The 16580-nt window shown below is 40.2% G+C and overlaps 2 protein-coding genes across 3 annotated transcripts in view; one reads left to right on the top strand and one right to left on the bottom strand.

The window, feature by feature from the left end:
- Positions 1 to 419: 419 nt before the first annotated feature.
- Positions 420 to 12509, bottom strand: magt1 (magnesium transporter 1). Its single transcript, XM_062999694.1, has 10 exons — positions 12429 to 12509; positions 10524 to 10693; positions 10309 to 10426; positions 9303 to 9443; positions 8181 to 8321; positions 6348 to 6437; positions 6154 to 6217; positions 5050 to 5124; positions 3689 to 3779; positions 420 to 2638 (listed from the first exon to the last, which is right to left on the bottom strand). Exons 1-10 carry the CDS (start codon positions 12507 to 12509, stop codon positions 2623 to 2625), a joined length of 987 nt encoding a protein of 328 aa, XP_062855764.1. The 3' UTR covers positions 420 to 2622.
- A 3289-nt stretch (positions 12510 to 15798) lies between these two features.
- Positions 15799 to 16580, top strand: part of thoc2 (THO complex 2) — an 85896-nt gene continuing 85114 nt past the window's right edge. For both annotated transcript variants that reach the window (XM_063000362.1, XM_063000361.1), the window contains exon 1: positions 15799 to 15869. In XM_063000362.1, coding sequence (XP_062856432.1) covers positions 15805 to 15869 — 65 coding nt within the window. In that variant the 5' untranslated portion in view covers positions 15799 to 15804. The remainder of the gene's footprint in view (positions 15870 to 16580) is intronic.

The following is a 16580-nucleotide window of genomic DNA, read 5'->3' as shown; positions in this document are numbered from 1 at the left end:
AGAGAAACCAGGTCCTCCTCTTTCACGTTAAACTTTTACAGTTTACAATTAGGGTGGAACGGTGGGTAGCACTGTCGCCTCACAGCAAGAAGGTCCTGGATTCGATCCGCAGGCGGGGCGGTCCGGGTCCTTTCTGTGCAGAATTTGCATGTTCCCACAGTCCAAAAACATGCACTCAGGTTAACTGGAGACACTGAATTGCCCTATAGGTGAATGGGTGTGTGTATGTGTGTCTGCCCTGCGATGAACTGGTGCCCCGTCCAGGGTGTTACTGTGTGCCTTGCGCCCATTGAAAAGCTGGTATAAGCTCCAGCACACTCCCCGCGAACTTAATCGGATAAGCGGTTAAGAAAGTGAGTGAGTGAGTGAGTTTACAATTAAACTGAACAGAATAAAATAAATCACACAAAACACGATCAGGAAATTAAGGCACTTTTAATGACAAAACGCATCACCTGAGGCAGAACACAGAGCAGCACCTAGAGTTTCAGCACAGTCAACACGTCCTCACACATCACACCGACCAAGACCGAGTTCCAGTACGGTTCTTCATACACCCGTATCCACCTTTCCTTAATAAATAGCAATAATAACTGTTTCTTTTTTTTTTGGATACGAGGGAGTAAAATTACCCAGTTGATGGTTTGCATTTCAAAACAGGAAAAGCTATTATATGAAAAATAAATCAAATATTGTATAGAATTCAAGCTATGTGGTGGCTGGAGTATGAAATTACATTGTGTAGCTACCGAATACACACAGAGGGGGGCAAAACTGTATACACACTTTAATAAACGTTAACTGTGACTTTTTTAATTGAATTATGTTTAATTGAAACTGTGACTGGTCCTTCCTTGATGTCTTTATTCATTTAGTATCACAACTAACTTTAATACAGGTTTGTCTTTTGTTGAAGTGTGTACACTTGGCAAATAAAGTAAGCTGTAGCCCGTACAAACTTCCATCATACTAGGAAAAGTAAACGAAGGCATATCAATAACAGTAATGGAACACAGAGCCGGAGTGAGTTTACCAAAAGCATCAGCCACTAAAAGCTCATTTAAACCCTGTTCACAGTAGCAGCAACGCAGTGCATCAACGTATCTTCAATTATTCATGTTCTCTCTCTCTCTTTTTATTTTATTTGAATCAATCGCTTTATGCCGGTCAGGGTCACAGCAGATCCAGTTCTACTGAGAAACATGGGTCACAGGGCAGGAATACTCTGGACAGGGAAGCCCACAAAATTCAAATATATCAGATTTAAACTAAGCATTGTGCTTATTGTAATATTTCAGTAATGATTGGAATCCTGAGTTTGAGTTGATTTTTTTGAGGTGCAGTAGCCACCTGTAGCAGATTATACATCTAAATTACAGTAATCACCTGAATAATTACAGTAAATAATATTGTGCTAATTGACTTTTTAGTTATAAAATGCTAGAATCTGCCTCATATATTAATTATTTTGATGATACAGCGACCGGGGACATACTTCTTTTGTCCCGTTCGGTTGCGGGGTCGGTTTTTGGACTGTGGGAGGAAACCGGAGCACCCGGAGGAAACCCACGCGGACACGGGGAGAACATGCAAACTCCGCACAGAAAGGACCCGGGCCGATCCACCTGGGAATGGAACCCAGGACCTCCTCGCTGTGAGGCGACAGTGCTACCCACTGAGCCACCGTGCCGCCCGACCGGGGACATACTGATCAGAAATAAAGACCACAAACAGGAAAGCATGCAAGCAAACTTATGTCAGAACTCAGGTGGCACAGCGGTAAAACACACTAGCACACCAGAGCTGACATCTCGGACTTGCCAGTTCGAATCTCAGCTCTGCTACAGGCAGGCTGGGCGCCTACACGGATAATGATTGGGTTGGGTGCCGGAGGGGAGTCCTCAGAACTGATGCAATTACGACTACGACCTCTGCTGGCTGACCGATGGCGCGTGCACGCCAGACAGAGCCCCATACGAACCCACTTCATGCAGGTGGCTACTGCACACGTGTCGGAGGGGGCGTGTGTCAGTCACGGCTCTCCTCAGTCAGGTGTAGAGGTCAACGTCAGTATAGAGGAAGCGTAATGGAATCAGGTAACTGGATACGACTAGATCGCTGCACTTGCTGCCAGTGCGAATGCAGGGTAACCCACCAGAGTGCTTTTGGGAAACCCAGTGCTTTTATACACCCCGTCTCACATTCAGGTCGACTGCTTTGACTTTGGAACACTCAGTACGTACACCGATCCGGAGGTAGAATGGAAACGTTGTGCTCGCCCTCACGCATGTTCTTTCCTTTAACGTTAGAACAGATAAATATCAGCCTGCAGATCCTTCACACACAAATCGTACATTCACCAGCAAGCAACGCAATACACACACTGTCGCTTATGATCGACCGACAACACACGGCAAGTTCTTACTTTCATTAAAAAAATGTAAATTGTAAATTAATCTCGCTTGGAAATTATTCTCCATATATATTTCAATTCAGAAAAAAAAAAGCAAAAGGAAAAATATACAGGACATGAAAAGGTTCCGAAATCACTCATTACTGTGAACCAGTAAGGCACGTTGAACTGGAGAAGGTTTTACTTCAGACTGAGTCCATCTTCAGTGATTAACTCAGCAGGAAACTGCAAAAGAGGAAAATAAATGGTATCTGTTAAATAAATCACTCATTTATGTACATTAGGTCACACAGAGTGAGTTAATTTTTCTCTAGAATCTTGGTGAATCCCCGTCTGTGAGGGATTTTACATGTTCTCCCTTTTCTGTGTGGGATTTCTTCAATTGCTACACGTTTTCTCCCCGGAATGTACGTCGGTTTTGGTAAATGTGTAAATGTATGAGTGCTTGGTACCCTCTGATCGGGGTGTATTCCCTACCTGAGCACAGTGTTTTGTGACCATGACAAGGCGTGACATTATTATTAGTATTTTTCTTATGAACGTTGCAAAATAATCAGCGACCGATGGTCAACACTGAGCGCAAGGCAGAAAAACCCAGGATTGTGCGCTAATCCACAGCAGGTTCTCAGCCACCACCCTTCCAGACGTAGCCGATCGTGTCTGTGCAGACGCCCGGCCGGCCGATAGCACAGTTGAGACTCTAAAAGCTCATTTGGACCCTGTTCACGGAGGCGGCGTTTACATGTTCGGCATTTAGCAGACGCTTTTATCTGACACTTTTATATTGTCTGAGCAATTGGGGGTTAAGGGCCTTGCTCAAGGGCCCAACAGTGGCAACCTGGCGGCAGTGGGGCTTGAACCAGCGACCTTTCGATTACTAGTCCAGTACCTTAACCACAAAGCTACAACTGTCCTCAGCAGAGCATCAAAGTATTTTTCAGTTATTCATGTTCTCTTCATGTTTTCATTTGAATCATTCGCTTTGTGCCGATCAGGGTCTCAGTGGATCCAGTTTATATCTTCAATGCAAGATTCTGGGTTTGAGCTGATTTGTGCAGTAGCCACCTGTAGCAGATTAGACATTTTATTAAAGAAATCGCCTGAATAATGCCTGTAAATAGGTATTTGGGAAACGCCTATGGACAGGGCTTCATTGACTCTTACTTATAACAATATACAGCAAAAACAATAAAAACCTAAAAGAAACGTACTATTAAAATATTCATACGACATTAAAATGTGAATAGAAACACAGTGTGTGTATAATATACCTACCTGTAAGGATATCCATGATATTTGGCCTTAAAGATGGACAACAGCCAGCTGAAGAACAGCATCACAAGTCCAATTCCAGCAACACACATGACTAGAATGAGAGAACAACTAATGAATTGGGATAGATCTGCTAACATGATAACAAAAACATATTGTTTATACACGGTCAAGTCAAATTATCATGAGCACCAGCTAATATCCAGAGAAAACCGGCGTATGCAGCACGGACAGCAGCTAGACGGGCTGGGAGAGACTGGTAGGTCGTCATGTGGAGCCATGTACTCAGAAGTCTTGGTCATGCTCTTCCAACCAATATCATTCATTTCATTTCTTGCTGGAAGACCCCAGAGAGGATAACCAGCATGTATGGGTGTACCAGCGGCGGCTGCTGGTCTTTCAAAGAGGGGAAGCTCATTGTCGGCTTACATCATAAAATGTGTCAATTTATTTATAAATAAATTCTGCCGTTCTCTCTGTTCCTTTTCAAGAAAATGGCCTGAAATGGGTTGCAGCAGTTTGTCTTTCGACTTGACTCGCGACTGAAGCTCCCAGTGATTAAGTAACTAATGATTAAGTGTACTGCTTTGGCAATACGAATGCCCCTATTTGTCGTGCCAATAAAGCTTCTTTGAGTTTGAGTTTGAGTAGTGACGGTGTAGATCTCAAAATAGCTGTCAATCAAAACGGGATTCAGCCTTTCGACTGATCCTCCAATCATCTTGCAGAAGCTCAGCGTCCAGACCCGCCCACAGCTCCATTCACCCCCAGAGACGCTCAGCTCAAAATCGTGGCATTTATCCAATGACCGGCGAGTTTCGAAGCAATGAAAAAAACCCTTCCATGCAGCCCCGGTGAAGTGAAGAGACGCTCAGCTTCTACGGGCAAATGCACTGACGCTCCGGGAATGTAAGAGTTAATTTAACAAAATCGGGTCAGTGGATTTGCGATAAGTAGCTGATTCTGAACGAACTCGTCTTCGAGACGAACGTGTTCCAACGCATTTGTAGTCAATGACATGTTAACACGACTGTACATATTTGACCAGCTGAGCTTCCCTTGCAGTCTTAGAGAAATCGCCACTGGGGTGTACGTGATCTGCAAGGATGGATTCATACCCAAATCGGTTGAGTGCGCCCTCCACACCTTATACACCCACCAAGCCAGCTCACGAAACGTGAATTCCTTCATGAGCTACATGCTGCAGCCGTCAAACGTATGAAGTGTTCATAATTATGTGACTTAACAGTGTATTTCTATTTATAGTAATATTTTATAAAGGTTGATCACAAAGTCCTTTCACATTAGCCTTTGACTATACTATTAATAAACGTGTTCTGATCTAGTGAGTAACAGTAACACACTTTTCCTCTTCCCGATGTCCATGTTAGAGGTGGCTGCCTCATGAAGAAGCACCATTCCTAAAGTTACTGCCGCATCTGAATCACAGCGTTAAGGCATACACGAGGAGCGACTGGCTGTAAAATAAACCCTAAACATGCATGAAATAATAGAGTCATGTTCTAAAAAATGTTTTACTGCATGAACAGCTGACTAACGTTTTATCTGTAGTAATTCAATCACTCGATCATATTTATTTTATCATTTAATTTCCATCAATGGCTTTTTCCTTGTTAGTGTTGCAGCAGGTCTGGTCTCAGGAAACACTGGGCACAAGGCAGGAATACCCTGGACAGGGCGCCAACTTATCCACCCCTTTAAGACATCGCCAGTCTTGCCAGTATGTGTAGATGCCTAGCTGGCCGACTGCAGTGGTGGTGGCCTAGTGTAACAGACCGCAGTGCCACATTTATTTTATGTTGTTTTGAAATATTTGAAAGCCTCTGCATTTAAGGACGTTGCAGTAATCAAATGCATGACTGGAATTAATTTTATAGGTATTTTAAAAAGCCTACAATGAAATACCACTCACACCGAGCACCTTAAAATGAGCTTAATGCCCTTTCAGATGCACAACCATTGGTATTAATTGGTACTGGTGGCATTGGTAGAGTTGCCCCTATCCCTTCACATCTACAACAGCCAACAGTTTGTCTGTGTTCCTGCCCATTTAGACAAAAGAAAATCCATGAGGTCAGGCACTGATTGGATGAGAAGGCCTGGATCACAATCATTGTTTCATATAAACCCAGAGTTGTTAAATAGGGTTGAGGTCAGGGCTCTGTGTAGGCCACTCTGAGTACCAAACTATGCCTTTGGAGACCTCGCTTTGTTCCAAGAGGCACCGTCGTGCTGGAACGGGAAGAGACCCTTTCACAAACTGTTGCCAACGCTGGAAGGACATTATATTATATTTTATATAAGGGCTTTTCTACTTTTGATAGGATTGGGTGTGGCTAAAACACCTAAACACAATCAATTGAAAGTAAACAAATATTTTTATACTATGATGACATTCTTAAAAACATTTATTGGTTAGTGTTAGGATCGTGTGACTTGAAGGATACTGAAAAGAAGGACAATGTGAGTCTCCGCCACAAACTGAGCCTGGCTGCTGCCGTGGATGTAGCTCTAAAACAAAACAAGCAGAACGTGTTATTCATGATGTACCTACAAGGCCTAAAACATCTAAAAGTACATTTAAGACACGGCTTCATATCGGGGTGCTATTACTTCTAGTTTGATATTCTGTGTTTCTCACCACTTGGCCAGTGCTGGGATTCTTGTGGGCGTACGGAGGCCCTCGGATGTGGTTCCACATCTGGCCCGATGTCATGATCAGCACAAAGCACTGAGAAGAAACGAAGAAGCATGAATTAACAAGAAAGCCCTAGTTTGTCGTTATTTGTCATCATTATTATTGTCTTATAATACTTGTGACTTAGTCTTATAAGACTTATGATCACATGGTCTCTGGTTAAAGCCCCATCACCACCAAATTGCCACAGCTGGACCCTTGAGCAAAGCCTTTAACCCTTAATTGCTCCTGTTGTATATCATATTGGATAAAAGCGTCTGCTGAATGCCATAAATGTAAATAGTTTTGTCTGAGTGCATTACAGACACACTGTTTTTTTTTTTTTAAAGCTATGCATTATTTCTACTATTATTAAGTTTAATATTCATTAAACACAGTTTGCCTTGAATTCTCAGCAGTGCTATTAATGACCGACTGGCTATTAATGGACATCCGTCTATCAGAGAGGATGATCAAGATATTAAATGAATCATATCTTTCTTTTATTTAAATGTGTGCCATCACAGCCTCACCATGCAAATCCATTTGCTTCCTGCAGTGAAGTGTGTCACTCTTATCCTGTCTGTCTGTCTATCTTTCAACGCCGTTAACAACGTTTACTCTTGTGAGTTACATTCACGGCAGGAAAGGTTCATGTGCGTGCTTTGTATCCGTTACGTAGTCTCTGATATTATATGTGTGTTCCTAATTTAGTGATTGTAATGAAGCTCAAAGGTTTTTCTGTTTTTCCAGGGTTAAAAATGTCTTTCCCTTTGGTATTTAGGGCACTCAGTACGTATGTGTTTAATCGTGATGGGTAATTGGCAGGATTCGCATTGTGGGGCATCCTCCCCCTTTACCAAGTAGGAATGTGTAAGTCTGCTGTGCCCAATGCGACATGTCCTGTCCCTCATGATTCCATCGCTTAATTTGTTTCACATGAAAGGTAGGACGTCCAGATTCAGCGATTTTGCCCCCAGGTCCAGTCTGAGTACTTTAATATCGGGTGTCTAACGATATAATAGTTACAATTTCTGTACGATGTACCAAGTGTTTCTGGTTGTGGGGAGGGGGGCGATTAGTTAAAAGCAATCAGGGGGCACCGTAAATATACATAAGTATGTAATATACGGTCATGTGAAAAAGTTAGGACACCCCATGGCCAAGTCAAAGCCCGGATCTTAATCCTATTGAGATGCCGTGGGGTGATTTGAAACGGGCTGTGCATGCAAGAAACCCCTCAAACCTCACACGGCTGAAGAAATTCTGCATGGAGGAGTGGGGAAAAACTTTCTAGTGTCTTAACTTTTTCCTCAATAAATTTCCATTTGTGTTCTTTACATTTTACAACTTGAGTTTAAAAGTAATTTTTCACATTTTTTTGTTTAGTCATATGGGCTCCATCTCTCAGTGCTGTTCAAATGAAGCTCAAATGCTCATATTCAGGTTCTCATTGGGTGTCCTAACATTTTCACATGACTGTACATGGTATGATAATGTTTGTCTTTATGATCTGACCACATTTAGATCGAATCAGAAAGCGGATAATCACTGACTGGACAATTAAACAGCCCTGCGTTAACAAAAATATCTTCAGAGCTTTTCTTCAAATACAATGAAATGTACTAAAGCATCATGAAGGACTAAAGTATCGATTGAAATGGGTAGAATTGGGACATCCATGAAGCCGTGATGCAGGATCCATGTACACAGTGTCCCATATTTCAAGTCTAGCAGGTCTAACAAGAACTCTCCATTGCCGTGTTAATGTGGAACTGCTTATAAAGGAACACTGACCAGTGCAGAGAAAGCCCAGACGTTTTTGTTGTACAGGAACTCGAGGTTGTTGCGCCGCAGGTAGGCCAAACTCCCAAGGAGGGCCAGGAGTAAGCCCAGCATCAGAGGCCCGGCGTAGTTCGGAGGCCTGATCACCCGGATCTATTTGAAATAACAAAACAATACAAAATTAACACTTATAAAGATATTAAGCATGATTTCAATAAATCACATTATCTCATTTTAACTTTTACATTTAAGAATACTGTAAAATCATTATTATTATTATTATGATTAGTGTCACATGGTGAAATTAGCTCATTAACCTTCCTACACAAAAATCCAGTGATTGGTTTGAAATGTGTTTAAGCTCATAAAGCAGGGGTTCGTAGTCTGCGGTCAGTGATCCTTGTTATGAACAATAATGCATGTATGCAGCTTGTAAGCCTGGTCACTAATGAGGCACATTGAGGAACAGCTGAGAAAAGGAACCAAAATAAAGAGGGCTGGTGCTAACCACTTTCTCCACTTATATTCTCACGCTGGGGGTAATGCATAACACACGCTGGACAGGACGCCAATCCATCACTGGCCACCCCCAGCTCAGACATAGCTAATTATGTCTGTATGTAAATGCCCCGACTGGTCAACAGCTCCGTTGGGGATTCAGAGCCTGGATCCAAGCCGTAGTGCGCCATTGTTATTTACCGGCCTGCCACCTGAACACCCAGCAACAATGATAATTCATACAAATGACTGTATTCTAACTTAAAATGTTTTGATATTTATAATAAAGCAAATAAAAGCCATAAGATTAGACAACAGCTCTAAGAGACTACTAAAGTCATTGAATTCAGTTTGTCCCTTTACCATGCCAAACCTTTTTATGAACAAAAAGGAAAACGCTAAATGTATTTGTTGGTTATTGTTTTCAAAGGAAATTAATGGACTTCTGTCAATTTCTGGTGTGAATCCAGGGTAAGAAGTGGCATCTTTGTCTTTCAGTCTCAGTAAAGAGTATTTTGTCTCTGCAATACAGTGTGTATAACCTACTTATAAGGGTGTCCACCTTCACCCCAAAGCTGCATTCATTCACATTCATTCACATTTTTAGGAACAGGTTACCTCCGAGTTCGTACTTACGTGAACGTCGGTTCTGTCTGCCACCCATCGGGCGAGCTGCTCAGCGCCGAACCCCCGAACCTGAAGCTCGTACGTGTCGGCACGCTTGGGCTTCCCTTTGGATGGGAAGTTGATGAAGGTGGGCGCTGAGTTCATGTTGAGCTACAGAGGAAGATTCAAATACAGCACCAGTCAAAAGTTTGGACACACTTTCTCATTCCTGTGGTTTTTCTTGATTTTTTTTTAATTTTCTACATTGTAGATTAATACTGAAGACGTCCAAACTATGAAGGAACACGTATGGAATTATGTAGTACACAAAAAAGCGTTAAACAAACCAGAATATGTTTTATATTTTATATTCTTTAAAGTAGCCATCTTTTGCTCTGATGAAAGCTTTGCACACTTTTTGGCATTTTCTCAATCAGCTTCATGATGTAGCCACCTGGAACGGTTTTCATTTAACGTTTGTGCCTCGTCTAGAGTTAATTTCTGGAGTTTGAGAGCATCAGTTGTGCTGTGCAGAGGTAGAGTTGGTAAAATATAAAACATATTCTGGTTTGTTTAACATTTTTTTTTGTTCACTACATAATTCCATACGTGTTCCTTCATAGTTTGGACGTCTTCAGTATTAATCTACGATGTAGAAAATTAAAATAATCAAGAAAAACCACTGAAGAGAAGGTGTGTCCGAACTTTTGACTGGTACTGTACATATACATGTACTGTGTGTGCACTTTAATCCCGCCCTTTTGTGACATGTCCAGTTCCCAAATGCCCCAACACATACTGAAAGACATGAGGTGACAGCGCTACCCACCGAGCCAAGAAATTGTATAATTACAAATGTGTTATAGCAGACTAGCTAACATTAAGCTCTTATGAGACATGTATTAGTCTTTGACTAAAATGCAATACAATAACAAGCTACCGTGTGAAACTCACATGCAGATAGTATGCATTTCAGTTTGCAGAAAATTGCATTTACTTCAATAAATAGCCTGTGTTAGAGTATATGAATACAAACCATTTGAAAAACATCGGATCCCTCATCAAAATCCACCGTGGCGAAGAAAACCCTGTTGGTAAACGCGTTAGAGTACCGCCAAGAATTTGCAAGGATTTGGTATTCCTCATCCGCTTGCCTAAATACACAAATACAGAAGGATAATAAAGAGAAGCGAAGGCATTTTTAGGGTATAAACTATATTTAAATGACTGGACGTGATGCATTCTTCTTACTTGCACACTGCACACTGCCTCTGAGGCTGCAGAGCCGTGAACATGATGATGACCGAGTAATTGCGTGGAGGAGCCCGCACAAACCGCCTAAACTTGTCTCCGTTCAGCCTGATGACGGCTCTCTTTCCGGCCCAGTCCATCATCTGTCCAACTTTTTCAGAGAGCAGAGTCTGGGGAGGAATCAGAACAAATACAGACATAAAGCCACATATACAATGACACAGAATACCGGCTGTAACACCTTTCCCTGATGCTGAGAAAAGAAGTTTGGACGCTCTCCTTAGGGTTATTTATTTATTTACGTATTAGGATTTTAACGTCATGTTTTACACACTTTGGTTTCATTCATCAGTTTCACAAAATTCATCGGTTCACTTTCACGTCTTAGGACTGTGGGAGGAAACCGGAGCTCCCGGAGGAAACCCACCGATACACAGGGAGAACATGCAAACTCCTCACACAAGGGACCCGGACCGCTCCACCTAGAGATCGAACCCAGGGACTTTTTGCTGTGAGGTTACAGTGCTACCCACCGAGCCAACGTGCCGCCCTCTTTAGGGTTAATGTGTTAAATTTAACACGATATGAGAGGAGGGAAGCAGAATATAAACTTTTGTTTGTTTATTAGGATTTTAACGTCATGTTTTACACTTTGGTTACATTCATGACAGAAACGATAGTTACTCATTACACAAGATTCATCAGTCCACAAGTTTTAACGTCAAACGCAGTCATGGACAATTTTGTATCTCCAGTTCACCTCACTTGCACGTCTTTGGATTGTTGGAGGAAACCGGAGCTCCCGGAGGAAACCCACTAATACACAGGGAGAACATGCAAACTCCTTTTTTGCTGTGAGGTAACTGTGCTACCCCCAGTGCTCATTATGTTTACGCCATTTGGCAGACCACATACAATGCAAGAAATGATTAAGAGGATTAAGAGTCTTGCTCAAGGACCCAGCAGTGGCAACCAGGCAGCGGTGGGACTTGAACCAACAACCTTTCTATTACTATTCCGTCCTTATTTGCTGAGTTACCACTGCCCAATGTACAAATGTAGGTTTGTTCCTTAGGTGATGTGTTAACCTTTTTACTTATACAATCAACGAACCATTAATTTGACAGCCAATAATTTGTGCATATTTTGCACAGATTGGCCGAGAGTAAGAACATGTTCAAGGTGCACCGCGACACTGACCATGATTTTAATAAAAAACGAATAAATGTAAACTGAACTGCATGTAATTTGTTTAGCTTTCCTTCCTGGTTTCCTTGCCTTTATTCATTGCACAGCATCATATCTAAAATATTCGCACCCTATGTAGTGCACACATAATGGAAATATGAAGTTTTTTTTAAAGAGAAATTATTCTATTAATAATAATAATAATAATAATCAGTTAAATTCTATGTAATGAATATTATGGAGTGCTGAGCTGATTTGCACAGCCTGACTTCCTGATCTGTGTCTGCTTGCTAAACCCATTTGCACATCGCTGAAGACTGGGCTGTATCTCAAATACCTCGGTATTTGAATTAAAGTGCACTAGGTAGAACGTACAAGTCATGACTATTTAGGCAATGTAGGGCTCGAATGTAGGGAGTTTGGAATGCATTTGGAATACATCCAATCTACACCCTTTCAGTCTTAAATCGAATAAAATCGCTTTTATTTGATTATATTTATGACATTATATGATTTCTATTAAATTTTTTATTATTCTTTAAATTCTGAATTATAATTTGGGATAAATGTAGCTTTTGAAGATTAATTTTACCTCAGATTAGCTACCTGCTAACGTTCTCGCATGGACCAGACTACACTAATTGGATTAACTGCAAGATTAAACCACTTATTTTCCATGCAGATATCATTCCTAAAACAAAAACAAAGAGTACACACCTCTTTCTTCTTTTGCCCATTTGTCGGAACTCCATAAAGAAAGAGGAAAAAGGTAAATATTATAAAAAGTTTAGGAAACATTTCTGAAGCGCCTCGGTGAGCCTCTATCGCCTCCTGTAACTTTTCTATTGGACGGAGTGTTCACATGCAAAACCTGCACAACATTCAAAATAAAAGTCGATAAAAGTCATTTTTTAAATTAGGAACCGTCACGTTTGACGTTTTACTGTCATTTACTGTCTGTTTTACCATCTCTTTATTCTGGTGGGTCGCGGTGGGTTCGATACATTGGGCAAACATGTAAACACCAATAATAATTCCTAATAATACCAATAAAGTATCTATCTATCTATCTATCTATCTATCTATCTATCTATCTATCTATCTATCTATCTATCTATCTATCTATCTATCGTCTATCTATCTATCTATCTATCTATCTATCTATCTATCTATCTATCTATCTATCTATCTATCTATCTAACTGTGTCTGTCTGTCTGTCAGTCAGTCAGTCAGTCAGTCAGTCAGTCTGTCTGTCTGTCTGTCTGTCTGTCTGTCTGTCTGTCTGTCTGTCTATCTATCTATCTATCTATCTATCTATCTATCTATCGTCTATCTATCTATCTATCTATCTATCTATCTATCTATCTATCTATCTATCTATCTATCTATCTATCTATCTAACTGTGTCTGTCTGTCTGTCTGTCAGTCTGTCTGTCTGTCTGTCTGTCTGTCTGTCTGTCTGTCTGTCTGTCTGTCTGTCTGTCTGTCTATCTATCTATCTATCTATCTATCTATCTATCTATCTATCTATCGTCTATCTATCTATCTATCTATCTATCTATCTATCTATCTATCTATCTATCTATCTATCTATCTATCTAACTGTGTCTGTCTGTCTGTCTGTCTGTCTGTCTGTCTGTCTGTCTGTCTATCTATCTATCTATCTATCTATCTATCTATCTATCTATCTATCTATCTATCTATCTATCTATCTATCGTCTATCTATCTATCTATCTATCTATCTATCTATCTATCTATCTATCTATCTATCTATCGTCTATCTATCTATCTATCTATCTATCTAACTGTGTCTGTCTGTCTGTCTGTCTGTCAGTCAGTCTGTCTGTCTGTCTGTCTGTCTGTCTGTCTGTCTGTCTGTCTGTCTATCTATCTATCTATCTATCTATCTATCTATCTATCTATCGTCTATCTATCTATCTATCTATCTATCTATCTATCTATCTATCTATCTAACTGTGTCTGTCTGTCTGTCTGTCTGTCTGTCTGTCAGTCTGTCTGTCTGTCTGTCTGTCTGTCTGTCTATCTATCTATCTATCTATCTATCGTCTATCTATCTATCTATCTATCTATCTATCTATCTATCTATCTATCTATCTATCTATCTATCTATCTATCTATCTATCTATCTATCTATCTATCGTCTATCTATCTATCTATCTATCTATCTATCTATCTATCTATCTATCTATCTATCTATCTATCTATCTATCTATCTATCTATCGTCTATCTATCTATCTATCTATCTATCTATCTATCTATCTATCTATCTATCAGTCTGTCTGTCTGTCTGTCTATCTATCTACCACACTGAAAAGACCCTGTCCTTCCAGCTGGGGAATCAAACCCAGACCCTTCTTGCTGTGAGGTGACAGGGCTACCCACTGCCTCACCGTGTCACCCTGTTTTTGATACACTATACAGCTTGTAGAGGCTTCTAACAAGACTTTAAAGTATGCCTGTGGGAATTTGTGCCCATTCGGTCAAAAGTGCATTTGCATGGCTGGGCACTGATGTTGGTCAAAAGACAAACTGGACTAGTTTTACTGCACCCATTGAAACATACAGTACATGTGTCACTGTATGATTGAAGGAAATTTCATTTTGATGGTAAGATGAATTTCAAGAATAACAAAAAACAGGTCTGCCATAAACATGTAAACTTCACACAGAAAGGACCCGGACCGCTCCACCTGGGAATCAAACACAGGACCTTGATGCTGTGAGGTGACAGTGCTACTCACCAAGCCACCGTGTCGCCCCCTGCCATAAATTTAATGCTGCAACCAGGTGTCACTGCCAACGATCAAACAAGCTATTAATTATAGATTTAGAGACTGTTGTGTGTGAAAGAAGCCCCTGCTCCTGGATTTTTCTTAGTCCATGTGGTAAACTACCAAAGACGATCCCAACTTTAAGGTGCTGATTTTGGATCAAGGGCTTCTTTTTTGCACTGCATCCTTAAAGTTATTGCTGAGGTAAGGGTATTTAGCATAAGGTGACAGCTTACATTTGTAAAGAAAGAAAGACAGACAGAAAGAAAGAAAGAGAGAAAGAAAGAAAGCACCAACGAAAAGTAAAGTTAGGACTTACCAGAATGTAACAAGATACAGAACAACCAGTATTTAAAAAAAAAATTATTTGTGCTCTTGAGAACATCCATTTCTTTTCTCTTTTCCCACCTGTGTCTTTATTTTATATGTGGCAGTTGTTTAAATAAGTTGTAGTTATGTCTAAGATGATGGCACTAGAATTAAAGTGAGTTATATGCATTTCTGGGCAAAAAACTGGCCAAAATCTAACTGTCCTTTAATGGGTCTAACAAGGAATCATTGTGTACAAAAAGCAAGAACTAAGAAAATTCACTTTTGAGATCTGTATTACCATTAATTTGATACTGATTAGTGCTGCAAAACAGGGAAAAGAGAGAAATTCATTTAATTCTTGTATACAAAGATATATTCATAAAATAGATGAAAATGTTTAAATAAAACTCTAACACATCTAAGTGGTCTAAACGTTCCAGATATTTGTGGATTCTGATTTAAAATGAAATTAAATTCTATAAAATGAATTAACATTAAACTACAAATCAAGTAATATGAAGTAATTAAATGAGAATAGTTATTAAATAATATAAAATACTGTATCTAGAATACGTTGTGTACTAAAACGGGTGTGAATTATAAAGTACCCGGATAAACTGCGCTGATTGTGGCCTGCTAAAGGTGTCGGAATACGGGTGGAAATAACATCAGCCTTTACCCGGAGTATGTGACAGGCATCAGTGAGTCGACTCTTTTAGCTTCACTAAGTACTATACAGTACTATGATCAGGGTTGCGGTGGGTCTAGCGCTAATCGGAAGCATTGAGAGCACGTTAAGGGTTTATTCAACACACACACTTTCACTTTTACTCACAACTAAGTGCAAAAAAGTTATTATAATATTAGTAGTAATAATAATTCATTTGTAAGTCGGTTCCCAGCATTCATCCGAAAGAGTCGACTTGTTTGCAAACGACACATTACTACAAAACATCCGGGCACTGTGCGGCTGTGTGGTGGGGAAGATGGCGGCGCTGATCCTCCCTATTGACTGGATCAAAAACTGGGAAAAATCCGGAAAAAATGAGTTGTAAGTACATTTTAGAATCGCAACGTATAACGAGATTAAAACGATGTTTATTTCCCCGGTGATGCGATTTTAATCCTTTGACGGTTAAAAACTGAAGCTGTAGATTGTTTCTTCATTGTCGGTCCATCCAGCTCAGTCTGGTTGGTTAGCTTAGCATAGGCTAGCTTAGCATAGATAAAGGAAAGCAACGCGGTTAAAACAGTTAGTTTAGCCAGCCAGCCAAGAAGCTAACATGTTAGCGAAATAGCGTTCCCCTAATGTTTGCACTTGTTAAAACTGGCAGCTGATAAAGAACTCTTTAATACACACATCAGTCTGTGCATAACTAGACATTTTTATAAAGTATTTAGAAGAGTAATAGTGGTGGTGTTAGTTAGCACCAGTGGCTAATGCTCGTGCTAGAGACCAATGTTGCACATTTTGGCGGTTCTAAATTGCTGCGTAGTTTAATGTTTAAAAAAATCAAACACTTTATGATAGTGATGAACAGAACTGGTGCATGTGTAGAAGTGTCAGTGTGGATGTCAATTTGGTTCAACAGAACAAACGTGACTGTTTATCACATACAGATTCTACTTAAACTCTCACTATTAAATATATTTATGTTGCCACATAGTTATTAAACATTTGCTGGAAAGTTATTAACATAAATACATATTAACATCCCATTTGATCATTTATATGGCTGTATTTAGTCGAACGTGACCTCCA

This window comes from Trichomycterus rosablanca, chromosome 8 (genome assembly GCF_030014385.1).
Source record: "Trichomycterus rosablanca isolate fTriRos1 chromosome 8, fTriRos1.hap1, whole genome shotgun sequence".
NCBI lineage: Eukaryota > Metazoa > Chordata > Actinopteri > Siluriformes > Trichomycteridae > Trichomycterus > Trichomycterus rosablanca.
The sequence above is the reverse complement of the archived record's forward strand: the minus strand, read 5'-3'. Positions and strand labels throughout refer to the sequence as shown.

Excerpts from the sequence above, each read along its gene's own strand:
- magt1 (XM_062999694.1), bottom strand. The coding sequence starts at position 12,509 with ATGTTTCCTAAACTTTTTATAATATTTACCTTTTTCCTCTTTCTTTAT. Across the intron at positions 10,427-10,523 it reads AGGCAGTGTGCAGTGTGCAA|GCAAGCGGATGAGGAATACC; the intron begins GTAAGAAGAATG and ends TTGTGTATTTAG. Across the intron at positions 6,438-8,180 it reads TCTGGGCTTTCTCTGCACTG|TGCTTTGTGCTGATCATGAC; the intron begins GTCAGTGTTCCT and ends GTTTCTTCTCAG.